The sequence below is a fragment of the Mesocricetus auratus genome, unplaced genomic scaffold, assembly GCF_017639785.1.
Source record: "Mesocricetus auratus isolate SY011 unplaced genomic scaffold, BCM_Maur_2.0 Super-Scaffold_100024, whole genome shotgun sequence".
Classification (NCBI taxonomy): Eukaryota; Metazoa; Chordata; class Mammalia; order Rodentia; family Cricetidae; genus Mesocricetus; species Mesocricetus auratus.
This window is the reverse complement of record NW_024429205.1, coordinates 29,531,660-29,557,754: the sequence shown is the minus strand read 5'-3', so window position 1 is coordinate 29,557,754 and position 26,095 is coordinate 29,531,660. Positions and strand designations below refer to the sequence as shown.

At 37.6% G+C, this 26,095-nt stretch overlaps 1 protein-coding gene across 1 annotated transcript in view; it reads left to right on the top strand.

Moving 5' to 3' along the window:
- Nucleotides 1-26,095, top strand: part of Hnrnpll (heterogeneous nuclear ribonucleoprotein L like) — a 32,970-nt gene that overhangs the window by 3,986 nt on the left and 2,889 nt on the right. The window contains exons 2-12 of the mRNA XM_040730752.1: nucleotides 4,669-4,787; nucleotides 8,097-8,334; nucleotides 9,106-9,191; nucleotides 10,383-10,479; nucleotides 10,569-10,641; nucleotides 15,269-15,340; nucleotides 20,380-20,597; nucleotides 23,050-23,171; nucleotides 24,132-24,333; nucleotides 25,798-25,855; nucleotides 25,947-26,045. Coding sequence (XP_040586686.1) covers nucleotides 4,669-4,787; nucleotides 8,097-8,334; nucleotides 9,106-9,191; nucleotides 10,383-10,479; nucleotides 10,569-10,641; nucleotides 15,269-15,340; nucleotides 20,380-20,597; nucleotides 23,050-23,171; nucleotides 24,132-24,333; nucleotides 25,798-25,855; nucleotides 25,947-26,045 — 1,384 coding nt within the window. The remainder of the gene's footprint in view (nucleotides 1-4,668; nucleotides 4,788-8,096; nucleotides 8,335-9,105; nucleotides 9,192-10,382; nucleotides 10,480-10,568; nucleotides 10,642-15,268; nucleotides 15,341-20,379; nucleotides 20,598-23,049; nucleotides 23,172-24,131; nucleotides 24,334-25,797; nucleotides 25,856-25,946; nucleotides 26,046-26,095) is intronic.

Sequence of the window (26,095 nt, the reverse complement as noted above, 5' to 3'; positions counted from 1 at the left end):
GGTAGGATTGAGATTGATTGATTTGAATGGTTTGGATTGGACAAATAAGATACCTCCTCTCAGCGTCTACTGGTACTTTTCATAGAGCAAAAATTCCCAGGGTTTTTGATTCACTGGGTTCACTCTTGAACAAAGCTTAATTATAGAGGTTCATGCTATGTGTTGTAGTTACTTTATTATTTTGGAATAAATAGCTTGTGATTTTTTTAAAACTTAAAATTTTTGAGACAGGGCCTGGAACTCCGTAGAGATCCACTTTCTTCTGTCTCCTGTGTGCGAAGATTATAAAAGTGTGTGTCACCATGTCTGACCAGTTTATTTTTTATTGGGTTAAGTGTCTGCATGTCACTGTGTGATTGCCTAGTACCTACAGAGGTCAGAAGGCCTTAGATTCCCTGGGACTGGAGTTAAAGATGTTTTTGAGCTACTGTGTGGTACTGAAAACTGAACCTGGTTCATCTTCAAAAGCAAGTGCTAAGCCATCTCACCATCACCCATAGTAGCATTCTTAAATTTAGCAGGCATAATCCTCTAGCTCATTAGTTTCTATATCTTTTTAATTTTAAGAAAGAAACTAGACCTTTACATATTACCAAAACCAATTTATTTACTAAAAATATAAATGGAGTTCCAATTTATTTTGAAGACACGTTTTTCAAATGTTGTGTTCCATTAATGAGTAAACAGGCAAATCAAAGATTGAGTGATAGCCAGGCAACTGTAGTCCCAGCTACTCAGGAGGTTAAAAGTCTGGCAGATCACTGGAGCTTTGGAGATCAAGTGTCTTAAAAACAAATCCAGGCGCCCGGCGTTGGTGGCGCACGCCTTTAATCCCAGCACTCGGGAGGCAGAGGCAGGTGGATCTCTGTGAGTTAGAGACCAGCCTGGACTACCAAGTGAGTTCCAGGACAGCCTCCAAAGCCACAGAGAAACCCTGTCTCGAAAAACCAAAAAACAAAACAAAACAAAAAAAAACCAAATCCAGGCATGTGGTACATGTCTGCAATCCCAGCAGTTCTGATACTCCTAAGTAGACAGAGGCAGGAGGATGATGAGTTGGAGGTTAGCCTGGGCTACAGACCCTGTCTCAGAAAGTGAGAAAAAAAAAAGGTTGGGGATGGGGTAGCAGTTGGAGAAAGGAGCAGAATAATCAATAGTTAACAGCCTAGCTGCAGAGTGAGTTTGAGGTTAGTTAGGGCTCCAAGATACTGTCAAAATAGCAGTAACAGAATTGCCCAAACAGAAAGCTCCAAAAGGAAGGAGAAAATGTCCAAATAGCCAAAAATCATATGAGTCAGGTAATTTGTTGGCTAATAAGGTAACTATTTAGAGTTTTCAAATTTTAATAAAGTAGACTTGTTAAGGTAGTTAAGACAGATGAAATTGTTGCTCCTAAGATTTCCAGTGAAAGCCATATAGAAAAAAAAAATAGCCTGTTTGGCTTGTCCTTGAGACTGCCCTGGTGTGGCTGTTTATCGTGGTTTTTTTTGTTTTTTGTTTTTTGTTTTTTTTTTTATTTTCGAGGCAGGGTCTCTCCGAGGCTTTTGGAGGCTGTCCTGGAACTAGCTCTTGTAGACCAGGCTGGCCTCGAATTCACAGAGATACGCCTGCCTCTGCCTCCCGAGTGCTGGGATTAAAGGCGTGCTGTGCCACCAACACCCGGCTTTATCGTGGTTCTTACCAGATAAACCTCGAGCCTGTTGGTGGGAACCTGCTGAGCCTCCATTATAGTTTGACCCAATTAAAATAAAAATTAAAAATTTGTAAAAAAGCATATATATATTGAAAGGATGTTGCATTTGCCTGTGTATGTACACCTGAAATAATAGGTACAACAGAACAGGAGGTAGCCTAGCTGTTGAAGAATTTGAAATGGAAAGACACTGCTGTAGGAGAAAAGATTTTAAAATGATGCCTTAAGCCAGAGAAGACTAGCTGAAAGTATTAGTAGGTACGTTGCAGTCTGGCCTTGAACTGTGAATGATGGGATGGTGGGTCTTTGCCACCACCTCTACTTTAGTTTGTATATAGGTAGGGATGTCAATACTGGTTTACCTGTTAGTTTAGAAATCAGGTAATAGGATAATGTTGTAAGGCTCAGTGGCAAAATACTTGCCTAGCATGAGAGAAGTGTATTCCTCGATACTACAGCTACGTATACAAATCATACCTGATTTTAGGTAGGTAAAAGGCTCTGTACTGTAGAAGATTTCAGATTTCTTGTCACAGGTATATATCAAATTGAGAAAATAGTGATTTGTGAAGAGTGTTAATGGTTGGGTTATAGCTAAATTTGTGCTTGTCTTGTGAGCATGAAGCCGTGGGTTTGATTTCCTGCACTCTATAAACAGAGTATTTTACTGCATATCTGTAATCTTAGCAGGAAGATCAGAAGAAGTTCAAGGTCATTTTCTGCTAGCTAGCCAGTTTGAATCTGGCCTTGGATGTATAAGAGCTTGTCTTTAGTTTTAAAGTTAATATTTTGGGGTAGAAGAGGGGATAGAAAACTAAGCATTGGAGGGAGTGGTAGAAATACAGCTTGAAAAGACAAAATTGTCTCCTTTTCAATTGGGAATAACTTAGCTGGGCGTTGGTGGCACACGCCTTTAATCCAGCACTCGGGAGGCAGAGGCAGGCGGATCTCTGTGAGTTCGAGGCCAGCCTGGTCTACAGAGTGAGTTCCAGGACAGCCTCCAAAGCCACAGAGAAACCTTGTCTCAAAAAAAAAAAAAAAAAAAAAAAACCAAATCAATTGGGAATAACTTGAATAATTTTTAAAAAAATAAACTAGAAAAATTTTTGTATTAAAGAGTTGGGAATTGAATGTGATAGGGTAGCATACTCCCCAACAATAAGTAGGTTAGTGAGTTCTGGACTAGCCAGGGCTATATAGTGAAACCCCATCTCAAACAGAAGTAAGTATGCAAATATAGTTAGAGAATAACAATGTAGGTAATTTAAGAATGGTAGATTAAGTGGGTATAAGGAGGGTACAAGGAGTATGAGGGTTTTTTTTTTATTATAAGTTCTTTTAAGAAATTTTCCTTGACACAATAATATGACATATTTTGGTGGTACAGTGTCACAATTTGTGTATATTACATTGACCAAATCAGATCAGTAATAGTTTGATGTTCCTCAAAATATTACTGGGAATGACTTTAGTATAGATAGTGAATTCTTTTGAGGGATTTTAAAAAATTGGTCTGTAATCCATTTTTGTGAAAAAGACCAATTTGAAAACTAGCCATTTTTTGCACTGTTTTCATCATAATCTTTATTCATGATTTGGCCGTTCTTAGAGAAAAATTGGCAAAGGTAAAAGGCCTATTCAAAAATTAATGCCAAGATATAGTAAAGACTCTAGAAACAACTGAATTCAGAAGGTAAGTTTTTTATATCAAAGATTTTTAATTGGATTAGCATTGATATAATCTCTTGAGTATAAAAAGTGAATTTTATAATAGACTAAAAAGTACAATTAGAAGCCCGTTGATGGACAGTTGGAGAAATATGAAAGCAGACTCTTAGATTTACTTAATCGAATTATTTTTGTTTTTTGAAAATGGTAAAGGTTATGTAAAAGAACATCTTTATCGTTAGGATGTTGAGCTATTTAGTGATGAAGTATCATGATGCCCCACAACCCTGTTATCTTGTAGTTTAAGGGCAAAAGTGTCTGTGTATCCAGATATAAAATGCAGGGGTAAAACCCCACAAAGGGAGGTACACAAACAATATTGAGTTTTTTTTAATTTAATTTAAATTAGAAACAAGTTTGCCTCGCATGTCAATCCTAGCACCCTCTTCCAACCCCTCCCCCAGTCCCACTCCACTCTCCAAGGAAGGTGAGGCCCTTCATGGGGGATCTCGAAAGTCTGTCATATGATCTGGGGCAGGGCCTAGGCCCTCCCCCATGTGTCCAATTGGAGACAGCAGCCCTCCACGTGGAATGGGCTCCCAAAGTCCATCTGGGTGACAGGGCTAAATGCTGATTTGTTGCCTGAGGCCCCAAAGGATGCTGAGGCCTCCAATATTAAGTATTTTATGAAATAAAAAGCTGTAAAATTATTTCATTGTATAATATATAATACAAAAAAATATACAAAAAAAACCACTCAGAATCCTGCCACCTACTTCAGTAGATCAAACATTGCCTATCCTGCCTTGAACACCTTTTAAAGAAATTTATTTTGTGCACACATACAATTCCCTACTTCCACTATGTGTGGGTTCTGGGAATCGGATTTTGATATCAGGTGTGGTGTCAAGTGCCTGTGCCTTTTTCCCATTTAGCTGACTTGCTCTTCTGAAGATCACCCCCCCCCCCCCATAAGAATTTCAGAGACAGGTGAATCCCTTATTTGTGGCGCCAGCCTGGTCTACACGAAGAAACCCTGTCTTGAAAAACCAGGGGGTCGTGGCGTGGTGGTGGTGGAAGCTTACTAGTAATAAAAATTTGAAACCAAACATTCAGTTTATCCTATTATCAGGTCTTTTTGCTAACTTGTGAATTGTAATTTGGTTTGTCGTGTGTGTGTGTGTGTGTGTGTGTGTGTGTGTGTGTGTGTGTGTGTGTGTGTTTGCTTTATAATGTAGAGTTGAATTATACTGAAAGATACAGTGTAGACTTTTGAAGTTAACTGGACATTGTTTTCTCTTCCCTAGGAGGGAGGTGGAAGTCATCATAAAGTTTCTGTTTCCCCTGTTGTTCATGTTCGAGGGCTCTGTGAATCTGTGGTGGAAGCAGACCTTGTGGAGGCACTGGAGAAATTTGGAACAATATGGTAAGGACAGCAGGGACATTAATATATATATGGTAGGACAAGCCTTGCTTGATTGCTTCGAGCTGGTATTTAGCACTGTATATATTGTTTGTTTGCTTATATATGCTTTTCTTTTCTTTTTGTTTTGTTTTCTGAGACAGGGTTTTTCTGTATTGTTTTGGAGGCTATCCTGGTACTTGCATTTGTAGACCAGTCTGGCCTTGAATTTACAGAGATTCGCCTGCCTCTACCTCCCGAGTGCTGGGATTAAAGGAGTGCGCCACCAACGCCCGGCCTATGTATGCTTTTCTGTGGGAAAAAAAACTCAAGTTTTGAGAGAAGGCCTCCCTATATAGGGCACACTGACTTAGAACTTGTATCCATCCTGTCGAGTGCTAGAATTATAGGTGTCTTATTTGGAACCTTTTTTTGTTGTTGTTGTTGTTGTAACTATTTGAGGAGTGGGGGTTAAAATGGGGTTTCTCTGTAGCTGGCTTAGAACTCGATTCTGTAGACCAGGCTGGCCTCAAACTCAGAGTTCCACAGATTTGTATTCTTACCAGTGAGCCCTCTTACCAAGCCACCTTTGGAGACGTGTAAGCTTGTTATTATTAAGTTTTGTGTCTGCTGTTAGAGCTTGAACTCGCTTTGTACGCACTATATATACATGCCAGGTAGACACTGTGCCACGGAACCTTCGTGGGATGATAAATAGGTGCTTAGGTTGACGTATCACCTGCCGTTCAACAAATTTGTAGGTAAAAAAATGTGATGGTATTGAGTTGAAAGTATTGACTCCTCATGCTCACTGACCCTTTTATTTTCCTTTTTGTTGTTTGGCCTTTCTCATATTAATTCTTTTTAAAGATTAAAGATAATTCCTTACCAGGCTGTTTAAGCACATGTTGAAATGTCTGTGATGTTTAAATTCTCCCCTTCTTTGTCTTTACAAAGTCACTGTTATGGGAACTTTTGAGTTTTCTTCTAGTTAATGTCTTATTTTGAGTATAGGTTGGTTTGTTTGTTTTTTTAAGAGACCAGGGTCTCTACAAGTCCTGGCTATCCTGGAACTCACGTAGGCCAGGGTGACCTGCAACTCACAGGTAGCTGACTCTGCCTACTGAATGATCAAAGCACACCCTTGATCCCAGCACTCAGGAGGCAATTTTATTATGGCCAAATCTATAGTAGGCCACTTAGCTTTGTTTTTAATTTTTCTGTTTCCAGGGGCCATTTTTAACTTGGCAACACAATTTATGGATTGTATGAGAAACATTTACTCTTAAATTATTTTTTTAGATTTGTTTATCTGTATGAGTGGTTTTTGTCTTCATGTATGTATGGTTCTCACAGAGATCTTAACAGAGGGTGTTGGATCCCTAGGAGCTGGAGTTACAGTTGTGAATCACCCTGTGGGTGCTGGGAACTGGACCCTCGTCCTCTGTAAGAGTAGTAAGTGCTCTTAATTGCTGAGCTATCATACACCCTCCCTTTTATTTATTCATTCTATAAATGACAGACCTGATTCTAAAGTTTACTGTTTTACATATAAAAGACTTCAGAACTTTTTTCTTTTGCTTTCTTTTTTTTGAGACAGGATTTCTCTGTGGCTTTGGAGGCTGTCCTGGAACTCTCTTTATACCAGGCTGGCCTTGAACTCAACAGAGATCCTCCTGCCTCTGCCTCCAGAATGCTGGGATTAAAAAGGCGTGCACCACCAACGCCCAGCAAGACTTCAGAATTTTATTGAAGAATTTATTTCTAGAAGAAATGTTTTCTTTCCTGGGATTTATATTTTGTACTTATAGTTGATAATAACTTTAAATGTAGGAAGTTGCTTTTTGGCGACGTGGGTGGGGATAGCTAACCAGTCTCCTAGGTCAACAAATACCTATTACCTGCTGTGTACCAGGCTCTTTTTCTGTTTTCTGAGGATATAAAGTTGTCTGAGGCAAGTTCTGAGGAAAATAGAGTAATAACTACCCATGGAGATCCTATAGTATGCCGGTCTGTTTGCTATATATCTTGACTATACCTCCAGTTTTATAAACTATAAAATATAAAATGATGTGATTTTTTTTTTGTTTGTTTGTTTCATTTGTTTTACTAATCTGCACTTTTGTCAGTTTCTAATATGAAGCTGTCTGCCCTGGATTCCTGTTATGCATAGTGGTTTAAGGACCTGACTTGATGTGATTTTTTTTTTTTTTTTTGAACAAATCTCTGTAACAGCTTTGGCTGTTCTGGAAATCACTCTGTAGACCAGGTTGTCCTTGAACTAGAGAACTATAGGCCTAGTTAATGCTGGGATTAAAGATAATTGCCACCATGCCCAGATATGGATATGTTTTTGTTTTTGATATGACTAAACCATATTGGTTGTATATCAAGATGGTTGAAAGTCCTTAATCCTGTCAGTTAGGAATATGCTGTTTCTCCTGTTGTAAAACATGCGCTTTGATTTTTCTTTCTTTTGTTTTTTTTTAGATTTAGACAGGGTCTCACAGTGTAGCAGCCCTGGTTGGCCAGGAACTCACTTTGTAGACAAGGCTGCCCTCAGATCCACAGAGATTTTCCTGGCTCTGCCTTTTGAGGGCTGGGATTGCTCCATTAATTATTCCTTTTGTGTGTTAAAATATATTTCCTTGCCGGGCAGTGATGGCGCACGCCTTTAATCCCAGCACTCGGGAAGGCAGAGGCAGGTGGATCTCTGTGAGTTCAATGCCAGCCTGGTGTACAAGAACTAGTTCTAGGACAGCCTTCAAAGCCACAGAAAAACCCTCTCTCGGAAAAAAACATTTTTTTCCTTCAAAGGAATATATTTTCAAAAGTGAATACTTTATCCTCCTGCTCATAGTTAGCCATCATTATTGTATTCTTTAGTGGTTATCTTTTTGTGAGCTCTTTAAAGTATTTTGTAGTAAATTACTCAGATGAACTTTGGTCGAACTATGGTTGCTTCTGTTTGTTTTTAATAACAGATAGACACAGTTAATTCTTAATTACTGTTGTGTGGGTATTTCTGCTATTTCTTTTCTTTTTGAGGTGGGCTGGCATTGAACTTGTGCCTTCACTTCTCAGGTGCTGAGATTACAGCTTGCCACCATGCCCAGATAGTCTCTGCCATTTAACTATGGGTTTTGCTTGCTGATTTTCTGTGGGGTTTTTAGTTTCTGTATCTTGATGTTTTCTAATTACTGCATGGGAGAGATATAAGTGATTGATAATGGAATTGGGCTTGAGTTTTAGCTTTCACTCATGGGGCGATTAAAGTTGATTTCTACTTGACTGAGAATAAGTAATGTTGTATTTTGATATTTTCCTTTGCAGCTATGTGATGATGATGCCATTTAAGCGTCAGGCTCTAGTGGAGTTTGAAAATATAGATAGTGCCAAAGAATGTGTGACATTTGCTGCAGATGAGCCTGTGTACATTGCTGGCCAACAGGCTTTCTTCAACTATTCTACAAGTAAAAGAATCACTCGGCCCGGAAATACTGATGATCCATCAGGGGGCAACAAAGTTCTCCTGCTCTCTATTCAGAATCCTCTTTATCCAATTACTGTGGTATGTATTTTAGTAGAACAAACTACTTCTCTAACAACTAACCTGTGTTTAATTTTCTTAATTTTTTGTTGTTCATTATGTAACTGGGCTGGCCTGGAACAGATCTACCTGCCTCTGCCTTCCAAGTGTTAAGATTTAAGATGTTCAACAACATGCTTAGCTTTTTTTATTTATGTGTATGGGTGCTTTGCCGCATGTGTGTCTACCACATGTGTGCAGTGCCCTGGGAGGCCAGAAGAGAGCAGCATAGATCCTCTGGAACTGCAGTTGCAGGTGCTTGTTAGCTGCTGTGTTGTGGAAACCTAATCTAGGGTCTGAGCTGTATCTAGTCCAGTGATTCTCAACTGGTGGGTCATGATCCCTTCCACAGGGGTCACATGTCAGATATTTACATTACAATTCATATAACAGTCAACAAAATTAGTTAGGAATTAGCAAAAATAATTTTATAGTTGGGGATTTACCACAACAGGATCACAGCATTAGAAAGGTTGAGAACCAACCACTGGACTTGCCCACTCTACCCTTGTAAACAATGTGGTTAATAGCTGGGTGTGGTGGAACATGCCTCTGGTCCCAGCAAAAGTAAGTAGATCTCTTATTTTGAGGCTGTCCTGGTCTGTGGCCAGTTAGAACAATACAGTTAAATCCTCTAAAAGTTTAGTGATTAAAAGGAATGATATCTGTAAATGTTTACTTTTTAGAGAAAACAAAATAGACTATATTTTAAATGTAAAAAGATGAAGAAATGCTTTTTTTTTCTCTTCATAGGATGTTCTATATACAGTATGCAACCCTGTTGGAAAAGTACAACGAATTGTTATATTCAAGAGAAATGGGATACAAGCAATGGTTGAATATCCTTTATTTGTAAATGTGTAAAAGTGTTTGTAACATTTTTTTTTCTGCTTGAGTATTTCTAGACAACTGGCACTTTTTCCTCTTAGAGCATTTTTCTTGATTTATATTTATTTGTTTTTGTTTGTTTTCTTTATTTTGAGATAGGGTATTGTAATCCGCTCAGAGATCTGCCTACTTTCTGAGGACTGAGATTAAAGGTGTGCACCACCATACCCTGCTTGCTTACATTTAAAAATGAAACTGCAGTACCCTAGGGAATTTTACTATTTTGGTAAAAATAACTTTGTACCATAGAATAGTTCATTAAGGCACTGGGGATTGAACCCAGGGGCTCTGCATTCTAGGAGGCCAAGTGTTCTAATACTGCATTACTTTGTTGGCCCTATTCTTTAAAAAAATTTTTTTTTACATACTAATCCCAGTTCCCCCTCTCTTCCCTCCTCCTGCTCCCTGCTTTTTCTAGGCTGAGCAAGGTATCTTTCCATAGGAAATGGGTTCCAAAAAGCCAGTTCATGGACTAGCGATAGATCCTGGTCCCCCTGCCAGTGGCCCCACAAACTGCCCAAGCCACTCACTGTCACCTATACTCAGGGAGCCTAGTTCGATCCTATGGAGGTTCCCCTGCTGTCAGTCCAGAGTCAGTGAACTCCCACTAGCTTGGGTCAGCTGTTTCTGTGGGCTTCCCCATCCTGGTCTTGACCCCTTTGCTTATATTATTGCTCCTCTCTTCTTTGACTGGACTCCAGGAGTTCTACCCAGTGATTAGTTGTGAATCTTTGTATCTGCTTCCATCAGTTACTGGATGAAGGTTCTGTCGGTAGTCCTCAATCTGATTATAAGAAAGTCTTGGCCCTATTCTTACTTTGAGAACAAAATAATTTTTTTCCAGTTGTAGATTGCCCTTTGCTAAGGGGATAGAACCTACTCCATGCTCTACTTTATAATACTTCTAATGAGTTAGATTAAGTAGGATTAATGTAGATAACGTTGATAGTGTTGATGGTTTTCTTTGTTATTCTCTGTCTTTAAAATAAATCTTTGTTAAGTAAAGATTTATTTAGAAATTTAATTTGGGAAAACATTTCCAGAAACACAGAGTTAGTTTTGGTTATCTTTATAGTTCCTTGGGAATGGAGAACAACTAAATTTAGGAAGTCTTCAGCCATATTTCCTTAATAGAGTTTTAGGTTTGAGTCAGTCCTTTGTGCCCAGAAAGCTAAAGCAGCACTCAATGGAGCTGATATATATGCCGGATGTTGCACACTAAAAATTGAATATGCAAGGGTAAGTATTTCCTTTCAGCACTCTACCAAAGAAATATTTATGTTTTGGGTATTCAATTCAAACTTACTTGTCTTCTTCACTTTAAACAGCCAACTCGTCTAAATGTTATTAGGAATGACAATGACAGTTGGGACTACACTAAACCTTATTTGGGAAGACGAGGTAGGTATTTTACAAATTTTAGAATGTACTTGGATCTGCTGAGAAATTTTTACAAGCAGTTACATTCTTTTTTTTCTGAGATGAGCTAGTTAATTATAATGAAAGTCTTGTTATTGAATGCTTTTGTTGCAACAGTCTGTATAATGCTGGAAATTAACCTTGGACATTAGTGCCCCCTATTGGTATGTGCTGAGCTTATTTATATTTAGTTCAACAAGGAGCCCTCACATACAGGCACGCCCGCAGTTCAAGGACTTGCATTTCTCCAAGCAGCTCTCTCTCTTTGGAGGAGAGGAAACTGATTCAGAATAATCCTTACAAACTGCAAACTTGCACACTGCTTCTCTATGGAAAGGACTTTTCCCCCAAGCTGGACGAGCATTAAGAAGGATAGAGGACTCCGGCAGGCTGACTCTACACCTCATCATGCACAACATCGGCATCAGCAAAAGCCCTCTGAAAACTCAGACTTGCAATTCACCTTGACTGCATACTGCATGCACCATCACCCCAAGTTTGTAAAGGACGACATAAACAGTACTTCAGACTTGCATGGGATGAGCACCATGATAGACTGTGCCCATTTATTCAAGTTGTATGTATACGGATTTGATTTCCCTTAAGATTTCAGTTGTAGAATTTAAGATTTTTCATTTATGAAAACTAGACATTTTGCAATGTTGTAAAGTTCACTGACCATTGATGTAACTGTTTTTAGCTTAGATTAAAATTGTTAATTGGCTTTTAACAAGGGGTCAGTTTATCTACAGGCCCTGGGAATTGATATGCTCAACCAATCCACACAAACTTTAAAGATGTGACGTGGATTAGAAGGGTGTGCATTGGCTGGGGATAAACAGGTCAGTAGTAAGAGCATGTACTTATCATGTATGAGCCCCATGTGTTCGATCCTCAGCACAGAAAAGTGCACATTCCTAATTATGAACACTGAACAGAGATTCTAACAAATGAAAAAGTGCATTATATGTAAAAGATGTTCTGTGTGGTTTGATTTTTGTAAAGTGGCTGTTTATAAGTTGTCATATTTTGTAACAATTTAAGGTTTTTCACTTATGTTAATTTGTGTAACCAGAAAATTTAACGTTTCAAATATAGTTGAAAGTAACATGTCATTTTTGAGGTAGAATATATTTAAACCTGATAAATCTGAAAATCAAGAGCATTTCATTTGAAATGCATTTTCACCAATAGCCTATAAATGCTAAATTTCATGAGCATAAATTTCACTGATAAATTGTTCAACTAACTGTGGTAATTCTGGGATATACAAATTAAAATGTCGAGCTTGTAAAAACAAGGGGGCTTCAGTATTGGTTACATCTCAACTACAATATTAATGTTTGAACCACATGTTATAAAATCTCAAGATGAATGTGTCTGTACAAGTCAGTATGAAAAACTTTGTCATCCAAAATATCTTGATCAGTGAGTACTCAGTAGTGCATGTACTTCAGCCAAAGGAAAGAAAGAGTGAAACACATGTGATCCTTTGCATGTTCAGATACTTGGGAGCTTTCTGGTGATTGACTTCTTCAGTTCTCGATTTCCAGGAAATCATTTCATCTTATGCATGGAATTACAAATAGGTTTATTTTGTAAAATGTAGCTTTGTCAGATCCCCAGTCTTGATACTTAAGGAAATTTGATTGGTCTGTGCTTGGTGCTGTTGGATCTAATACTGGAAAACAAATCCTTAGGAACTCAAACAACAGGACAAATGGTTGATGAGAAATTTCTCATTTCTGTCCACTGACAGTATTAAAAACTTAAGTTTGGATTTTATTCATTCATTTGAAATAGTTTGGGTTGCATTGATGTTACCTTTGTTCCCCTTTTGTTTTTTGTTTTCAAGACTGGGTTTCTCAGTATATCCCTGACTATCTTGGAACTTGCTCTATAGACCAGGGTATCCTTGAACTTAGAGATCTGCAGGCCTCTGCCTTCCTAGTGCTGATATTAAAGGTGTCTGCCATCTTACCCAGTGAAACATTTATAAATTTTAACATTGTTTATGTGTATTCTTTTAAAAGGTCTGAACTTTATACAAAATCAGCTTAGTTTTTTCATGCAATTCAAGTTAGATGATCTATTTAGAAATGTCTAAGGTAGATATTTAATAAATATAATTAAAGGATGTAAAATATATTTATGATTTTAAGAAAAAATACTCTTATTTTCCTAATGTTTATTGACAGGTAGCTTTCTGGCTAAACTTACAGCTTATAAGCATAGTTTCTGTAGTGATTTAAGCTTGACTCAAGTTGACAGATGATTAAAATTATTTATCTGCTTTGCCCAAAGATCTTTATGGAAAGTCAGGTATGGTGGTGTATGCTTATAATCCCAGCACTTGGGAAGAAGAGACAGAGTGTCTCAAAAACAAAACAAAATAATAAAAAGACGACAAAGGGATTTTCATGTATCTTTACTAAAGAAATTCTCATTAAAATACACTATTTAAAATTTTATTTTAAAAATACTGATTATGAGCCAGGCTTTAATTCCCAGCACTTGGGAGGCAGCGGCAGGCAGATCTGAGTTCAAGGCCAGCCATGGAGAGAGTTCTAGGACTGCCAAGGCTACCCCTGATTACATAGAAAATCCTTAGTCCTTCCATAAATGTTACACAAAATTTACGTGTTGTATAAATGTGTACCTTTTTGAGAAGAAAGTGCATAGCATTTATCAGATTTATTTGAATAACTCAGAACTCAACAACACTATAGACTGATAGGATCATTGTTTGATTTTCCTGTTTCTTTTGTTTTATGTGGTTTTATCTTTGCTGGCGAATGCCTCAGGTTATAGTAGTGTGTTGAAACAACAGTAGTGAAAAATACATGACTGAAAGATACCTTGGAAATAACTTTTTTTGAGATGGGATTTCAGTATCTGCCTCTGTATCCTGAGTGTTAAGAGTAACAGCGTGTGTTACCTCACCCATCTTCCACTCTTTATTTTATGTATAAAGCTTGTGGATTTCTATAACTATATGACAAAATTAGTGGTTAATTGGAATCTTTCTTTGTGACACATTGTTAATTATCACTAAAAGTTAAGCCATGAAAACATTATGGTTCTGAGATAAAGAATTGAATTCAGTATTTGATGGTGTCTACTTAAGGAGGTAGCACCTGAGGGATCAGCAGAAAGTAAGGAAAAAGTTCTTGCCGGGCGTTGGTGGCTCACGCCTTTAATCCCAGCACTCGGGAGGCAGAGGCAGGCCGATCTGTGTGAATTCAAGGCCAGCCTGGTCTACAGAGTGAGTGCCAGGATAGGCTCCATAGCTACACAGAGAAACCCTGTCTTAAAAAAACAAAACCAAGAAAGAAAGAAAAAGAAAGGGTTTCTTTAGCTGCAGAAGCAATGGTTGAAGAGGTGGAGTCAGGGTGAAGTACTAAGTGTAAGGTCTACGTAGATTAGAATGTGGTGGAGGACCAGCTTCTATTCTGTGTAGAAAGTAGTTTTCTTGAAATTTGGGTTATCTATAAACGTAAAGAATACCTTGTTGCTGTATTAAACAGTGACCAAAAGGGATGATTAAGAGTTTTTCTGTTGTTTTTTTATTAGTGAAAAAAAAATTTAACTAGATGACCCTCTTAAATACTTTTCAGTGGTATGATGTGGTTAGAATAGGTAATTAAAAATAGACTTCTCTAGACTGAAGTGAAAGTTAGTATTTCTCATCTTCCATAAACCTTGTTTGTTTAGTTGACTAAGGATATTTTGGACACTACAATTGGATCAACAAACTTCTAAAAGTATTATATGATTTTGAAATTCGCTAACCGGCCGTAGAAGTCTTATTTTGGAAACCTGGAAGTAATTTTTTTACAATGATCTCTCAAATAAGATTTGAGAAAATCGGCATGCCTTTTTTGAAAATATAGCTAGAATAAAAATTTAGAGTATTGTAGTCTCATCCAATAATGTAGCCCCCTTGGTTAGGTTTATCTTGGCATATTTAAACTCTGGAGGTTGCTCATACTTCTGCTTGATGTTATGGTCGATTAAAAAAAAAATGACCTATCTATGATACACCATAAGCCAGTGATGTGCAAAATTTCAGCTCTCAAGTCAGTAGGTGTTTGTAAATATGTGTATGTACATATAAAATACTCTGTGTTTACTGATTGTGAAACCATGTAATACAGGTTGTTGTTGGCTTTTGCTGAAACTTCTTGAAAGAAGCCCACTTTGAAAATGTGTTGCTGTTGAAGCTAATAGTATGATTCAGGTACTGTCTTTCAAAAGTACTGCACTTACAAGCTTGTTTTAAAGACATGTATTGGTAAAAACTTGTGTACAGTGTCAAACTCTAGCATTGTGTACATTCACTTCCTGCAAAGCATCTAATCTTTTAAATTTGAAAGTGTGATTGTATTTGGCATTTATCAAAACCATAATTTCCAGTGGAATTTGTTAGATAGAATTGTTTTCTTAAACTTTTGGTGTTTGTATTTAAATTGGATATGGATGGATGTTTGAAATTAACCAGGAGTAATATTTCTTTTATGTGGATGTTTTGAATGGGTGTTTCCCATGTGAAAACTCTGTTAAGTACTTGGATCAAATTGTTAAAACCCTGTTTCTACTTTTGTGTCAGATAGAGGAAAGGGTCGCCAGAGACAAGCCATTCTGGGAGATCATCCTTCTTCGTTTAGACATGATGGCTATGGTAAGTTTGTCAAGCAGAAGAAGGTAGTAAAGATAACTGAGAGTGTTTGCATTTCTGATGAAGAATATTCTATTTCTTGTCTGTGTGTTTTACCTGAGCTTCTGATTGACAGATGTAGTTTATATGAGATCAGTCCATTACAATATATTGCCAAGAAGTTGTCCAAAACCTTTTTTTTCCCTTATGATATTGATATATTAAATAACCCTTGAAATAAATTGAGGTTGGGGAGTTGAACACTTTTTTTTCTGGTTTGGTTTTGATTTGTAAGTGGCTCTGGCTTTTAAGAGGACGACCAGAAAGGGGTATTACTGCTTAGTAAGTTTATTTTCATTTATCAGAGCAAAGAGAAATTTTGCGTAATAAAAACAAAAAGAATGAGTATTTGTCAAGAAAGGAGCTTGGTTCTATTTATAGATGCTTAGTTTTACAGTTGGTATTTTGACTTTGGTTAAATTTGTAATTAATTCTACTTTTAAAGCCTCCTACCTCTTAATCTTTGCTAGGTTGAAAATGTGATATTATGAAACTCAGAAGAATAATTTTCTTCAGGAAAAAGCTAGTCTTTAGATTATTTTTGAAAATAGAAGTTGACAGTTGTTATTAAAATAGTGTGTTAACTGACTACATTGTTTTAAAATTTTTTTTTGTTTTAATTTTAGGGGGTTGTTGACTTTACCTAGTCTAAGTGTTTACATTTAATAACCATTATTTTTTTGTGCGTATGGCTGTTTAGCCAGCATGTATATCTATGTACAGTGTATATGCCTTGTGCCTGAGGAGGCCAGAAGAGTGCGTTGGATCTCCTGGAACTGGAGTTAGACAGTTATGAGCCACCATGTGGTTGCAAGAAATTGAACCCAGGTGCCCTAGAAGAGCAGCCAGTGCTCTTAATCACTGAGCCGTCTTTCTAGTGTCTTCTTTGTTTAAACTTGAAATTTTTATTTATGTCTATGATAAAATTTGATTAAGGTTTTCTAGTAATCAGTGTAGCAGAGGGAGTTGAAACATTTTCCTGTTAAAAGGGGTGGGAGGGTTGTTTGCTTTGAGACAGGATCTCATTATGTAAATCTCTGGTGTCCTGGAACTCGATTTGTAGACCAGGCTGACCTCATATTCACAAAGATCCACTTGCCTCTGCCTCCCAAGTGTTGGAATTAAAGACATGTACCTTCACCATTTAGTTTTTGTTTTGTTTTGGTTTTACTTTTTCTTAAGATTTATTATATATACATTGTTCTGTCTGCATGCATCACCACAGGTCAGAAGAGGGCGCCAGATCTCATTACAGATGGTTGTGGACCACCATGTGGTTGCTGGGAATTGAACTCAGGACCTCTGGAAGAGCAGCCAGTGCTCTTAACTTCTGAGCCATCTACCCAGCCTGTTTTTACATTTTTTAAAATTACATTTTCGTTTTGTGTGTACATGCCAGTGGAGGTCAGAGGACTTAATTCTTTTCTTCCACCATGTGTACTCAGAAATTGAATTCAGGTTGTTAGACTTGGAGGCAGGTGCCTTTTACCCGCAGAACCATCTTGCTGGCCTGGAATGGTTGTTTAAGTTAATTTATATACTCCTTGATCGTTTTTCTTGGTTTCTGTAACATAAGAGTATATGTATAGTTTTGTTCCTGCAATAAAGAAATGCTAAGTAGAAGCCTATTGTGGTATGTATTACAGAAAGTCTTGTATTATTTATGGAGTTAAATGTATCAATGGCAATCACTGGAAGGCTAAAACCTGCCAAATGAACTAGAAAAATATGAAAGGATAAATGAGAAACAAGCAGCTCAATAGTAGTATTGAGACTATTTCCTTTGCATAGGTTTTGAGAAATAGTGTTCTGTTATCAGATATACTTTTTACTGAAAGAATTAGGTAGACAAATAATGTAGCTCATGTAAAGAGAAGTGCACAGTTTAGAGTGTTAGGTGCTAAGTAGGAATTATTGAGATGGTGGAGTTGTCTCCATTGTATGAGTACATCTGTTCTCAGCCATGTCATTAGAAGTTGAATTTGTTCTGCTTCCTAAGAGAAGGTAAGCAGATATACTTAACAGGACAGAGACTGTAAATACAAAAAAAGAGAAATGAAGTGGGAGAACATAGGAATGTTTCCTGGGGTTATCAAGATAGTTCGCAATACACAGTCACAACTATATTCCTTCAGAGCAGCAGTTAAACAGAACAGCTTTATTTGCATGGAAATGGTAGAAAATAAAGAGGAAATAGAAGATATTATCAGTCAGATGTATACTTTCAACTAGATGAAATTTATTCATTGCTTTGTCATAGGATGATTTTTACACTGTTATAGTTTGGTTTTTTTTTTTAAAGACGTGGTCTCACCATGTATTCCCTGCTGGCCCAGAACTTGAAGCATAAACCAGGCTGGTTTTGAATTCATCATACTTAAACAATGAGCTTTAAGCAGTCACAAGTTGACTGACTGCATTTTTGGTGTCGTTCCTGAATCAAAGATTTTATATTTCAAAAAAAAATGACTTCAAAATGTTAGTGATGCCATTTATATAACTTTTTCCTATATAAATTAATTTTTTAAATAAATATGTGAAATATTCTGTTTTTTAAGCACCAAGATTTGCATCTGCAATTTAGGACTGAAATCAATATGGTGATCAAAGCCCTTGAGTCCTACAAAAAAAAAAAAAGAAAGAAAAAAAACCTACAGTTTCTTCTTAAAAATGTGGAAACAGCTTGAGATTTGGTGTTTATTGTACACAAGGAGGACTCTTGGGTACATTCTAGATTATGCTTCTACAACCATTAACTCGAGCACCCTAGATGTTAGGGCTTATGTTATATTTATTTGTTCATTTATTACACCAGAGGAATTTTTACCAGTTTCTAACATGTATGTGTGTGTACTTGCAAGGTTTTATGTACATCACATGTTCAGGTTTCCGAGGATGGTAGAAGGTATTAGTTCCCCTGCAATGAAAGTGTAGGCAGTTGTACAATGCCTTACACATGGGTATTGGGAACTGAACCCAGGCCTTGTGGGAGAGCAGTAAGCTCTTTTGACTGCTGAGGCCTCTCTTTAGTTCCCTGGGTTTATGTTTTGAATTATGGGTCTCTGTCTTAATTGCTGCTTCTGGGTTCTTTTTAGTTTTTCGAGACAGGGTTTCTCTGTGAAACAGTCCTGGCTGTTCTGGAACTCAGTCTGTAGACCAAGCTGGCCTTGAACTCACAGAAATCCATCCACCTGCCTCTCTCTGCCTCTGCCTCTACCTCCTGAGTTGCTGGTATTAAAGGCATGCTCCACCACTGCCTGTGTTCTTCTTAATTTTTGAGACAGGGTTTCTCTGTGTCATCCTGACTGTCATGGAACTTACTCTATGGACCAGGCTAGCCTCAAACTCAGGGATTGTCCTGCCTTTGCCTCCTGGGTGCTTCGATTAAAGGCATACACTGCCACTGCCCAGCTCTTCACCTGCTTTTAGTACCTCAGTTTATTCACAGTTGTTCCATTCTGTTACACACTCAAGAAAAAGCTTGAAAGTGAAGTTATAGATGCAAAAAACATAAGATTTATAACTTGTAAATTTAGCAAGTTGATCTGAAATGAAGATTTCGGTTACAGAGATATAGTGAGTGGAGAAAGATTTTCTATTAGAATTTTAAATATTTTCTGCTGGATTCTTGTTTTTTATTTTGTTTTGTTTTTTGATTTTTTTTCTTTTTTAAAGGGGGGGCATGTGGAATGGGGTGGGGAGATTACAAGCCTGTAAGAGGGCTCTGTGGGTCAAGGCACTTGCTGCAAGCCTGACTGAGTCTGGTTTTTGTAAGCCACAATGGTAGAAGGAGAGAACTCCTGCAAGCTGTCCTTTTACTGTGGCCCACAACACACTCACACAAATAGAAGACCTATATATAGGTGAGGTGTACTAACTAATGAATCCTAGTATTTTCTAGAAGTATAGTACAATTATTCAAGGAGACAACATTGGTAGAACTGAAAATGGTTTTTCTTTTGTGGGGGAGTTGTTTGAAATAGGTCTCACTTTATAACTTTAGCCTGGCCTCAAACTTTACAGAGATCACTTGGCTCTGTCTCCCTAGTGCTGGGATTAAAGGCATGCACCATCACACTGATTTGAGAATGCTTTTTCTTGTATTTATTACAAAGGTAGTTTCTTACATTTTATTGTAATCTTATTCCTCTAAAAGACATTGGCAGTTTTGTTTTTAAACTATAGAATAAATGGCTTCTATATGGTGGGGTTTCTGTTCTTTTGTTCATTTTCCCTTTTAAGAAGGATCTCATGCTGGGCAGTGGTGATGTACACCTTTAATCCCAGCACTCAGGAAGCAGAGGCAGGCGGATCTCTGTGAGTTCAAGGCCAGCTTGGTGTACAAAGCGAGTTCCAAGATGCCAGAGCTGTTAAAGAGAAACCCTGTCATGACCCCCACCCCCAATAAAAAAAAAAAGAAGGATCTCATAAGCTAGGCTGTCCTCTATAACAAAGGATGACCTGGAGTTCTGGATCCTGTTGCCTTATCCAAGTACTAGGTTATAGGTGTGTGTCACCATGCCTAGCTGAAGTATAGTGTCAAATATACATATGTACATACACACATACATATCCCAGAGTTTTACATTGGCTCCCTCAATTCTATAGCCTCGTCTTAAACCTTTTGAAAATAGAAATTTTGTATATATGGATATAGCTGTCTATTGAGTATGGTTCATATGGTTCATATAAATGCTGATTTGATTTATTTATAAATGTATTTATATTTAAATATTGGTATACTTGAGGGTTTTTTGATGTACATGAAACTAATTTTGAGATGGGGAAGGTGAGGTTATAGCTCAGTGGCAGAGTGCTTGCTTAGAATGTACAAGGTTCTGGGTTTTTATATGGTGAAGTACATCTACTAATTTTTGTAAATGGAAATATGTGTGTCTGTTACTTGTTTTGATTGTTTTTTACAGGATCACGTGGTCCATTATTGCCCCAAGTCAGTATACAATGGGCTCTAGAGATACACCTGAACTTGTTGTTTTTTACAGGGTCACATGGTCCATTATTGCCTTTACCAAGTCGTTATAGAATGGGCTCTAGAGATACACCTGAACTTGTTGCTTACCCATTGCCACAAGCTTCTTCCTCTTACATGCATGGAGGAAGTCCCTCCGGTTCCGTTGTAATGGTTAGTGGATTACATCAGCTCAAAATGAATTGTTCAAGAGTCTTCAACCTATTCTGCTTGTATGGAAATATCGAAAAGGTGAATTTCATTTTGTTTATTTGAGTGGAATATATAGTAGTAATTCAGAAAATGCTACACGCTTCTGTGAGAAACATCTAATGAACTTACATAAGTTTAAAACCTATTATGTATGAACTACAGAAATGATAATTTTTTTCTTGCTGGCAAATGATCAGTGTAGATTGTTAGTAATAAAAATACATTTTAAATTACCAGTATAAAGAGCAGGATCAAAGCAACAGTTCAGTCACCTAGTGTACTGAAGGCATGAAGCCTGCCAGTATAGATAAGTGTTATATAAGCTATTGTTTGACTCCTGATTTTTCTACTTTATAATGTTGTGAACTTGATACATTTAATAAAATTTGCCACACTAGCATTATGTATAACATTCATTCTGTAATCCTGAGAAGTAGCAACAGGCCAGACTTTTTAGTTATGTTATCACATGAACAAAAAACTGTACTATCAGCTAAGCTGTGATGTTGGGTAGACTAGATACATTTAAGTGTATTTTCCATTTATGACGTTTTACCTCAACAATGGAAGAAAGAGTGTTTTGCCTGCGTGCGTGTCTGTACCACATGTGTACTTGGGCCCATGGAAGTCACAAGAGAGTTTGGATCCCCTGAAAGGAGGGTTTAGGAATGGTGTGAGCCACCATATGGATGCTGTGCCAACCTCAATCATCTTACAGGAACAATGGGTTTTTATTTGAGCTCAGTTAATATTTGAAATGGATCCATTTTGATGGAATGTTCCAATGCTGTAGTGATGTTATTTCCCTCTTGTGATTTTAGTACCCTTACCATAGCGATAAGAAAATATAAGTAGTTGAGTCACTGGTGTGGGAGTGGGAGAATGGCCTCAAACCTTGGTGTTCCTAGTTCACTAATTCTAAAACACTGATAATGTCTCCATTATGTCATCATATTAAGAAGAGGAAGAAAAGAAAAAAAATTGTATTTGGTTTGAGGGTAGGTAGACTTAAGAATTCCTCATGATTTAGTTTCATGTTACCTTAAAATTTTAATACTTTTTAAATTTTTATTTATTGTATTTTGTGTGCGGGTGGTTTGCCCTTGTATGTTTATGGACCTCTTGCATGTGTGGTCCCTAAGGAGACCAGAAGCAAGCTTTAGATCTTCTGGAGCTGGAGTTACAGAGAGTTGTGTGCCACCATGTGGGTGCTGGGAATTAAACCTGCATCTTCTGGAAGAGCAGCCAGTGAGTGAGTGCTCTTAACTGCTCCCCCAGTTTTTGAGTAATATTAAATGACGGATTGTGATGAATAAAACTCGAACCATTATAATCCTTTAAGATATCCATATTTACCCAGCACTTGGGAGGCAGAGGTAGGCGGATCTCTGTGAGTTCGAGGCCAGCCTAGTCTACAGAATGAGTTCCAGGACAGCCTCCAAAACAATACAGAAAAAAACAAACAAAAAAAATCCATATTTAAACTTTTCCAGGGATTTTAATTTTTTTAAGGATTTAAAAATGTGCAGGCAGGAATGTTTTGCCTGTATGTGTATATATGGTATGTGTGTGCCGGGTGCCTGTGGAAGTCAGAAGTAGGCACTGGGTCCCCAGAATTGTAGTTGTGGATGCCTGTGAGCCACTGTGTAGGTGTTAGGAATCATACCTGGGCTTTTTTCAAGAGGGACAAATGCTCTTAACCACTGACATGTCTCTCTGACACTTTTCCAATTTATTTGTTTTGGGGGGCTTAGAACCACATTAGTTTATACTTTTTATAAATATGTATACTATATAATAACTACTAGATTTTTAGGATATTACTGGATTAAATCAAAGGATAAAGTATTGCCTGCAGCAAAACAACTGATTTCAAGTAAAGCTCAAAGTTTCTGACATTCCCAATACGTACAGGTACAGCATAGAGTGCTAGGGTGCCCTTTTAAAACTGGAAGCGGTGGAAATAAGTATAGATATTCTCTTGAGGTTATCAGGTAAGAAGGAAAGTGTGTTCATACTATTGTGCTTACAGTGTGGTTTAGTATTTCTAAGTGCCCAACATTGCACTTCCTGCTACCATGTTATCTCTAGGCTATCTTGTATTATTTATTACCTTGACATTTCTGCATTGTTTACTGTCAGATAAAGATGAAGATGGTTTTGTTTACCATTATCTGTAATATCTAGCACAGTGCTTATCAAAACATACCTGATACTCAGATACTTACTGAATGAATATTGATGAGTCTAGACTGAGTACCTAGGGATATAATCATTATCTTCATTTTATAGTGACAGTCTGGTGTAGAGGAATTTGGTAGATTATATATATAGCAGCCTTGGGATAAAGCTGTGCTCCACGTGCTGCAGAGTACAATTCCCTTTAGCTTCACTCAATTTTGGTTAAGAGTTAAGGCTGTTCTGTCCTGTAAATGACACCATAAGGTTAAGATTTTAAGAAATGATCTTGGGGGGATTTTTGTGTTTGCAGGTAAAATTTATGAAGACCATTCCTGGTACAGCACTCGTAGAAATGGGTGACGAATATGCTGTAGAAAGAGCTGTCACACACCTTAATAATGTCAAACTCTTTGGGAAAAGACTTAATGTTTGGTAATTACTTAAGTTATAAATGTTAACAATGTTTTGAAGTAACATTATTTTGTGGTAACTGAACATGCATCTGAAGTAACAATAGTGTTATATTATTGTTGACAAGTTTCAGGATTTATATAATTCTACTTTTCTAAAATTATGTTTGTATGTATATATGAGTGCAGTGCCCAAAGAGTCCAGAAAAAGGGCACATATTCCCTGGAGCTGGAAATAGGTGGTCATAGGCCATCCAACCTTAGTGCTGGGAAGGGGTCCTCTGCAATAGCAGTAAGAACTGTAAACCATTGAGCCATCTCTTAATCCAGATTTCTTAGTTTTATTATCATAAAACAATGTTAAAACGGATAAATTCTTAAAATTTTTCTAATGTGAGATTTGATTCGATTGAATACAAGTTGGTATAGTCTCTAACTATTTAGCTTTTATACTGAGTTATATATTAAAAGTATTCTAGAGGTGATTTATATTATACAGAAGGTAATAAAATCAAGCTTAGTGGCAAACACCTGTAATCCCAGCACTTGGGAAGTGTGGGCAGGAGTAACTGAGGAAAGCCAAGGTCATCCTCGATTACATAGTAAGTTCCAGGCCAGCCTGTATTTTTTGAGACCCAGCATTTGGGAGGCAGAGGCGGGTGGATCTCTGTGAGTTCAAGGCCAGCCTAGTCTAAGTGAATTCCAGGACAGGCAGGGTGTTATACAGAGAAATCCAAGAGTAAATAATACAGAAGGTTGTGCATGGGTTATATGTAAATACTATAGTATTTGATAGAGCATGTTTTTTTGTTTTTTTTCCCTTGATGGTGTGGGATTCTGAACTAATCCCCCTGCATACCAATGGATATCTTTGTACTGTACTTAAATAACTGTATACACCTTCTTTTGTTGATTCCTGAAGTGTTTTGTGACTACCTGCTGCTTCTTGTCTGACAAGATGTTTTCTTTTTCTAATCTTCAGTGTATCTAAACAACATTCGGTTGTTCCAAGTCAAATATTTGAGCTGGAGGATGGTACAAGTAGCTACAAAGATTTTGCAATGAGTAAAAATAATCGCTTTACAAGTGCTGGCCAAGCATCTAAGAATATAATCCAACCACCCTCATGTGTGCTACACTACTATAACGTTCCCCTGTGTGTCACAGAAGAGACCTTCACAAAGGTAGGCACTGAAGAAAAGCGTAGAGAATGTTGCTCTCTGTTTTAACTTTATGTGATATTTCATAGTTCATCTCATTTAAAAATTTTTCTAAAATCCTCCTTTTGTTGTTGTCAGGCTAGAGGTCAGTGATAGTGGGTGTTTTCTGTTGATTTCCTCCTTGTTTATAGTAATGAAATCTGCTTTTTAAATTCATGAATAGTTCATGAATTTGTCATCTTTGAGGAAGGTCCATACTCATTTTTTTGTTTTGTTTTGTTTTTTTTGAGACAGGGTTTCTCTGTATTGTTTTGGAGCCTGTCCTTGAACTTGCTCTGTAGACCAGACTGGTCTCAAACTCACAGAGATCTGCCTGCCTCTGCCTCCCGGGTGCTGGGATTAAAGGCGTGCGCCACCAACACCCAGCCCGTGCCATTCTTTGTATCCAGCTTTAGTATACACATTGCCAAAACAAGCATTTCCCACACTCTCTGTTTTTTTATTTTATTATTATTATTATTTTTTTTTTTTTTTTTGTGGGGGAGGAGGTTTCGAGGCAGGGTTTCTCTGTGGCTTTGAGGGCTGTTCTGGAACTAGCTGTTGACCAGGCTGGTCTTGAACTCACAGAGATCCACCTGCCTCTGCCTCTGCCTCCCAAGTGCTGGGACTAACGGCATGCAACACCACCAGCCAGCTCATTCTCTGTTTTAAATGCATGGAGAGCTTGCCAGTTGGCTGGACTGGTTAACTGGAAGTTTCTGGGATCTTGTCTGCAGAGTGTAATGTATAGTCCTAGCACTTGGAATGCTGAGAGACAGGAGGATTGCCATAAATTTAAGACTGTCTTGGATTAAATAGTAGGAACCTGGCTTGAATGAATGAATGGTGTCATGGGTTAAGTAGGAGGAGCCTGGCTCAAATGAATGAATGAATAAAAATGAACAAATAAATAAAAGTAAAAAGCAACTGAAAAGTTACTTTAAATCTCACCTATAATAAAATTTTGTTGTCCCCCCCCATAACTTGTGTAACTATAGGAGTACTACAGGAACAATGTACTTTCATAAAGTCTGAGAAAATGTAGTTTAACTTTTAAAAAATCTGTTTTATTGTATATGAAATTATTCTCCTAGCTTAGAATTTCACTAGTTTGGGGTTTTTAAAGATTATTTATTATGTACTCTGCCTACATGCATCCCTGCAGGTCAGAAGAGGGCGCCAGAACTCATTACAGATGGTTGTGAGCCATCATGTGGTTGCTGGGGATTGAACTCAGGACCCCTGGAAGATCAGTCAGTGATCTTAAACCTCTGAGCCAGCTCTCCAGCCCTTTACTGTTTTTTTGTTTTTTAGTTTTTTCTCTTAGAACTTATTAACACAACCATACATTAATTCATGTTATACTAAAGACTTAAGTGCTACTATAAAGCAAGATATTTCAAAAAAGAATTTTATCCAGCTATATTTCTCATTTCCTTGTCTTGGCAGTTGTGTCATGACCACGAGGTTCTTCCATTCATCAAGTACAAAGTGTTCGATGCTAAAGGTGAGTGAACATCCCCTGAAGTCCCCAGCTTTGCAGGAAGGCTGCTGTCGACAGACAAGTCACAACTGGATTTGCCTTTGTTTTGTTTTAGCTTCCGCCAAGACGCTGTCTGGGCTGTTGGAGTGGAAATGCAAAACGGATGCAGTGGAAGCTCTCACTGCCCTCAATCACTACCAGATCCGAGTCCCAAGTAAGCGCTCAGCCGGCATTGCCTTCAGACATGCTGCCATCTCTGTGTGA